The sequence below is a fragment of the Olea europaea genome, unplaced genomic scaffold (genome assembly GCF_002742605.1).
Source record: "Olea europaea var. sylvestris unplaced genomic scaffold, O_europaea_v1 scaffold3801, whole genome shotgun sequence".
NCBI lineage: Eukaryota > Viridiplantae > Streptophyta > Magnoliopsida > Lamiales > Oleaceae > Olea > Olea europaea.
In genome coordinates this window covers 2,566-9,347 of record NW_019257415.1, presented here as the reverse complement: position 1 = coordinate 9,347, position 6,782 = coordinate 2,566, and the positions used below count along the sequence as shown (strand labels likewise).

At 38.8% G+C, this 6,782-nt stretch overlaps 1 protein-coding gene across 1 annotated transcript; it reads right to left on the bottom strand.

The window, feature by feature from the left end:
• Nucleotides 1-2,666: 2,666 nt before the first annotated feature.
• On the bottom strand, nt 2,667-5,549 carry LOC111386939. Its single transcript, XM_023011442.1, has 7 exons — nt 5,387-5,549; nt 5,066-5,290; nt 4,800-4,978; nt 3,869-4,685; nt 3,545-3,754; nt 2,836-3,406; nt 2,667-2,748 (listed from the first exon to the last, which is right to left on the bottom strand). The coding sequence occupies exons 1-7, from the start codon at nt 5,547-5,549 to the stop codon at nt 2,667-2,669; spliced, it is 2,247 nt and encodes a 748-aa protein (XP_022867210.1).
• Between the last annotated feature and the right edge of the window lie 1,233 nt (nt 5,550-6,782).

Here is a 6,782-nt window from a genome sequence, read left to right as displayed (position 1 = left end):
ACGATCACGACGAACATGGTACCAAAAACACGAAAATGCCATAACGAAACAATGGAAGAACACGCAATCCATATTTAATGGTGAAGGTAAATGCGAAATGTACCAACAAAAACCAATCACGAAATGCATGAGGATCATAATAATGCACGTATCAAGCAAGCAAAACACAAGAACAATGAAACAACACAAAAATGAGAAAAACAAGAAAAAAATGAAAATACCTCAAAATCAATATGAAGAAGATGAAATCCGGATTAGGAATCAAGGTTAGGGCCCTCAAACTTATGTAAGAAACCAAGTAATGTCAAGAGGTGGGAATCAAATGGAAGAAGAAAGAAAAAAATAAGAGAGAAAGGAAAAAAAATGCACGAAAAGAAACGGGGGAGGGGTTTAAAAAAGGACCGTCGCTCGAGCGAGGAATGGGCGAAACTCGAGCGAAAAGCCTGCTGCTTTTGTCACTCGAGCTAAATCCAGGCGAGAGTCGAGCGAAATTGTTCGAGTCAAGTAGGCCCCGAAGATAGTCATAAGTTCAACAAATGATCAAAATAAAACTTGGAAAAGACAATATTCATTAAGTTACACTCGTCCCAGATCAAGTCACATGTACATACACCCCAATCACAGAAGAACACCATCCCAAGTCTCACCCATGCGGTCAAGACTCGCTTACAGGACTACAGTGTGTGCTGTGTGAAAATGAATGACGAGCCATATACCTAGAATTCCACAGACAAAAATGAACAATGATGGAACCTTAAACTCGTACATATGATGAAAAATAGAGTTTGATCTTTAATGCACATGCTATATTCGTTACATAAAAGGCACAGAAAAAAATTCTTAAAATAATTAATTTTTTTTTTTTGTTTACACACACAAAAGACTACGAAACCACAAACGAACAGTCAAAAATGCATCACACACACATAGATCACACGCAAGATATGAAATGACTAGGTGCATATGTGATAAATGCAGGAATATGCATGAATCCATGATCAGATAGGTAAGCAAACACCAACAGCCGTCCGAAGCGACTCAAACCTCAATCCATCTAGTGGTTTCGTAAGTAGATCTGCCAATTGATTATCAGTAGAGACATGGTCGAGAGAGACTACATGTTATTCAACAAGCTCACGAATAAAATGATGTCGTATGTCAATATGTTTTGTTCGAGAGTGTTGAATAGGATTCTTAGAAATATTTATAGCACTTGTATTATCACAGACAACAGTCATGGTCCCTTGACTAATCCCATAATCACTCAGCATCTGCTTCATCCGAAGAAGCTGAGTGCAGCAACTCCCTGCAGCTATGTATTCGGCCTCTGCCGTGGATAGAGATATAGAATTCTGTTTCTTACTCAACTAGGCTACGAGATTGCTACCCATGTAAAAACAACCCCCTGTCGTGCTTTTCCTATCATCTGCGTTCCCGGCCAAATCGGCGTCGGAGTAACCAGCCAAATCAAGAATAGAATTCCTAGAATAGAATATTCCTAGATCAACTGTTCCACTCACATATCTAATGATGCGTCTAACAGAGCTTAAGTGTGATTCTTTTGGATCTGCCTGAAATCGAGCACACACTCCAACACTAAAAGCAATGTCAGGTCTAGTAGCTGTGAGATAAAGAAGACTACCTGTCATGCTTCTTTATAGGAAAGGATCGACACTCTTACCTGAAGCATCACGTCCTAACTTCAAGTTAGTACTCATAGGTGTCCTAGTATGCTTCTTACTATCCAGCCCAAAGCGCTTAACTAGATCCTTAGCATACTTAGACTGTGAAATGAACAGTCCATCCTCTGTCTGTCTCACCTGAAGTCCAAGGAAATAACTCAACTCCCCAACCATACTCATTTCAAATTCTTGCTTCAAACACTCAGCAAACTCATAAGCTAAAGACTCAAGAGGAGAACCAAAAATAATATTATCGACATAAATCTGAGCAATGGTGATAGTTTCTTCAACATGTCTAATAAATAAGGTCCTATCTGCACCACCTCGAGAGAATCCATGTTCTTCAAGGTATGATGTAAGTCTCTCATACCAAGCTCTAGGAGCTTGCTTCAGACCATAGAGGGCTTTGTGAAGTTTGTAGACATAGTGGGGAAACTTAGGATCAACAAATCCTCTTGGTTGTTCCACATAGACTTTTTCTTGAAGAAGTCCATTCAAGAAGGCACTCTTAACATCCATTTGATGCAACTTGAACCCTAAGGTACATGCAACAGCAAGCAGAATCCGAATAGACTCAAGTCGTGCAACAGAGGCAAAAGTCTCATCAAAATCAATTCCTTCAACTTGAGTATAACCCTGAGCAACTAGTCTAGCCTTATTCCTAGTTATAGTACCTTGGTTATCTGTCTTGTTCTTAAAGATCCACTTAGTACCTATAACATTACAACTCTCAGGTCTGGGAACTAAGATCCACACATTGTTCCTCGCAAATTGATTGAGCTCCTCATGTATCGCATTCACCCAACACTCATCACTAAGAGCCTCTTCAACTTTATTAGGTTCTACCAGAGAGACATAGCTAGTGTATGCTAGATTGTTCAGTACTTTCCTACGAAGTCTCATACCTTCATCTAGATCCCCAATGATATTGTCCTTAGGATGATTAGACTTAACCCTAGTCGATGGTTCCTTAGGATCTTTATCTCAATCTTGTGGAAGTGTTTTCTTTTCAGGTGTATCAGGTTTCCTAAGAGATGATTCAGACACAGGTGGCTCAGTAGGATCACTAGAACTTATAAGATCACCATCTTTATCACAATTTTCAACACTCTCCCCCTCACTCACAGCATCATCTATCACAATATTTACTGACTCCATCACCACACGAGTACGTAAGTTATACACCCTAAATGCTCGGCTATTTCTAGAGTACCCTAAGAAGATTCCTTCATCACTCTTCGATTCAAACTTTCTCAAGTTCTCTCTATCATGCAAAATGTAGCACTTACTCCCAAACACTCGAAAGTACTTAGCAGTAGGCTTTTTACCCTTAAGTATCTCATATGGAGTTTGATCGGTCTTGGGTCTAAGGTAAACTCTATTAATTATGTGGCATGTAGTGTTAACAACTTCTCCCCAAAAATGTAGGACTAGTCCCTTGCCATGAAGTATGGCTCTAGCCATGTCCTGAAGAACTCGATTCTTCCTTTCAACCACCCCATTTTGTTGATGAGTGATAGGAGAAGAGAACTTATGCAATATCCCTTCATCCATACAGAAACTTTCAAGATTAAAATTCTCAAACTCTTTTCCATGGTCACTACGCATTCTAGACACTTTGAGATTTAGTTCATTGCTAAGCTGTTTACACAAAGACTTTATGAGATCACGTGCATCAGATTTTTCCCTAAGCAATTTTATCCATGTGAATCTCGAGAAGTCATCTACCACAACAAGAATGTATCATTTACCACCTAAACTCTCAGTCCTAGATGGTCCCATTAAATCCATGTGTATCAATTCTAGGGGTCGTTTGGTCAGAATTTTTGAAGTCTTCTTATGGTTCCCCTTAAGTTGTTTACCTAGTTGACATGGTCCACACACAACATTTTCACTAGGACCTATCTTAGGCAAACCATCTACCAATTCTTTCTTAGCTAGTTGTACTAGACTCTTATAGTTCAAATGACCTAAACTTTTATGCCAGAGTTCACTCACATCAATTTTAGCACTCCTACATACATAGTTAGAATTAGGCAAGACTCCATAACAATTATCAGTTGTTCTAACCCCTTCAAGAACCACCCCACCAGACAAATCATACACAGTACATCTCTTTTGCACAAAACTCACCTCAAAATCATCATCACAAATTTGACTAATACTTAACAAGTTAGACTTTAAACCTTCCACATAAAGCACATTAGAGATCACAGGTAAACTATGTATTTGTACAGTACCTTTGCCAAGAATAGGTGTAGAACCCCCATCTCCAAAGGTAACCATACCACCGTTACATTCATCAAGGGTAGTGAACAAAGCCTTATTACCACACATATGCCTAGAACATGCACTATCTAGGTACCACATGTTGTAATTTTGGGCTTTCAATGCAACATGCGCAACAAAACACTTTTCTTGACCTGAATGTCTAGCTAGATCACCCTTTTTGACCCAAACTTTCTTAGATGATAAAGTACTCCTAGTAAGCTTAGTAAGCATCTCAGTCAAATGACTAACCTGATTAGACAGAAAGCTAACCTGACTAGGAATGTTCAGATTTTTATGCTCATTCCCTAACCTATAGCATCTAGGCCTAGTGTGTCCTAAGGCTCCAAAGTGGTGACAGGTGGAAATGAACCTAGACTCAAAGGTACGTGGCTGAGGGTATCTGGGTATGAAGTTCCTACGTGATTGATGACTCTGTTCTCTCGGAACATTCTTACTCTTATTTAAACTACTAACAGCATTAATTTTCTTAGAGACAGAAACAAAAGCAGTCTTAGAAGGTCCAGCAACATGTGTATTACCCTCAACATATCCTAGACCCTTCCTATCTCCTGCAGGCTTATTCATTTCCAAACTATTGTCCAATTTCTTAGTCCCACTTACGAAAGTCTGAAGATGAGCATTAGATTTCAGCAATTCACTAGTCAAAGTCTTAATCTTGTCTTCTAACTTCTCATTGACACACTTTAACTCACTACCACTCTTAAGTGAATTCTAAAGATTACTAGCAAGTTTCTATTTTTCTCTTTCAAGTTCATCGACCTTTTTGAGTAGGGCTTTATTGACCTTTTTGATTTTAAGACTCTCCTTAAATAAAAGTTGATAAGCTTCTTGTATGTCTATGTCATCCTCTTCCTGATTACTAGAATTATCATTTGGAAGTTCTTCCTCAACCTTGTCACTCTCCTTATCAGATTCACTCTTAACAGTCGATACAAATGCCATATAGTTTCCTTCGTCCTCACTACTAGAAGATTCATGTCTATCACTGGTCTCAGATTCATTATCTGTAAGTGAGACAACTAAGGCCCTACCTTTCCCTTTTCTTTGGTTCTTCTTATAACTAGGGCATTCATTCCTATAGTGACCTATACCTTGACACTCATGGCACCTAACCAAACGTGATTTATCACTCGACCCTTTATTGTTAAACGTTTCAGTTTTTGCTTTTGTGAATCTGCTAGGAGCTCCACTCTTTTTATCCTGAGGCTTTCTCCTATTCTTGAGAACTTTTTGAAATTTCTTAACAAAGTATGCAATTTCCTCGTCCCTAAGTGACTCAGTATCAGAAGATTCATCTTCTTTGATGGATTTTAGGGCTATGGACTTTCCTTTCTTAGGTTGTGTAATAGTGAGTTCATAAGTTTGCAACGATCCTACCAGTTCTTCAATATTAACTTCATCTAGGTCCTTACTTTCCTCAAAGGCAGTGACTTTAGGCCTAAATCTCTCGAGCAGGGACCTAAACACTTTTCTCACAATTTTAGACTCGAGAATTTTCTCACCTAGATTGAAGCTAGAGTTAACAATGTCATTCAATTTTGCATAGAATTCGTCAAACATTTCATCATCCTTCATTCTCACTTCTTCAAACCTAGAAGTTAGCATTTGTAATTTAGAGTTCTTTACCGTTTTAGTTCCCTCATGGGTAGTTTCAAGAATGTCCCAAACCTCTTTAGCAGTTTCACACATTGACACTCTCCTAAACTCTTCGGGAGACACGGCCATAAACAGGGCATGAAGACCCTTGCTATTCCAATTACACTCAGCTATTTCATCCTTAGTCCATAGTGATATGTCGGTAAGGTTGACAGTTCCTGATACGATAGTAGAGGGAGGTTTCCAACCATTTTGCACACTTACCGAAACATGCTCATCTAAAGACTTAAAAAACACACGCATTCTAACCTTCCAATAGGCATAATTACTTCCGTCAAAATACGGAAGTACGGAAAGTGATTGACTCATCTAGACAACTATGGGTCAGGACTCGAGATTTAGCTCTGATACCACTTGAAAAAGCAATAGTTCGACCCAACCAACACCTAGAGGGGGGTGAATAGGTGTTTATGCGGAATTAAAACAATTAATTAACTGATGCAACAAGTCACATCAATTATGCATTGCCTAGATTCATTCACATACTTTATCTATCTAAGTTGAATTACCGGTTGAAAAATAAATAACAGAAAGCAGTAAAAAACACAACAAAATGTTGACGGAGAAACCCCAACTGGGTAAAAACTCCGGGCACAAGCCAGTAGAGATCCACTATAGAAGATATTGACTTACAGTACGTCAGACATTATTGATTCTAACATTATTCTGACCTCCTTACTGTATTGACCACAGCTATCCTGGATTTTACAGATCTGCGCCAAAATCCCAGCTTTGAATATCTTCTACCTCCTGTGATTCACCAAGCACTCCAGCTCTTCAAGCAATTTCCTTCCCGGATCTTCAAACAAATGATCTTCTGGAAGTTTATATGGAGATATGAAAGGGTGTTTTGGTTTTGTGAGGGTTGATGTTTTTATTCAAAGAACCATGAGAATCAAAGATGAAAAGCATGAATTTATTTTGGCTCTTGATCCTTTGGAAGTTGAGAGGAATTGTTGTTTTAATGTTTGCCAAAGGTCACGTAAGAAAATCGGACGTTTTATTTATATAGTAGGTCGAATTTGGTAATATAGAGCGTTAAAAATTCGTTGAGGCATTAAAATTACCAAAGGCCAGATAACACAGTCGCTCGAGCGAGGTCCTGGCGAAACTCCAGCGAGGTCAGTTCTGCAATTTTGGCTCTCAGCGAAA

What these genes read in the sequence shown, in the direction of transcription:
- LOC111386939 (XM_023011442.1), bottom strand. Translation starts at nt 5,549, where the DNA reads ATGAAGGATGATGAAATGTTTGACGAATTCTATGCAAAATTGAATGAC. An exon ending in GTGTGGACCATGTCAACTAG is followed by an intron (nt 3,407 to 3,544) that starts GTAAACAACTTA and finishes TTGTTGTGGTAG; the next exon opens with ATGACTTCTCGAGATTCACA. An exon ending in CGTACTCGTGTGGTGATGGA is followed by an intron (nt 2,749 to 2,835) that starts GTCAGTAAATAT and finishes TATAAGTTCTAG; the next exon opens with TGATCCTACTGAGCCACCTG.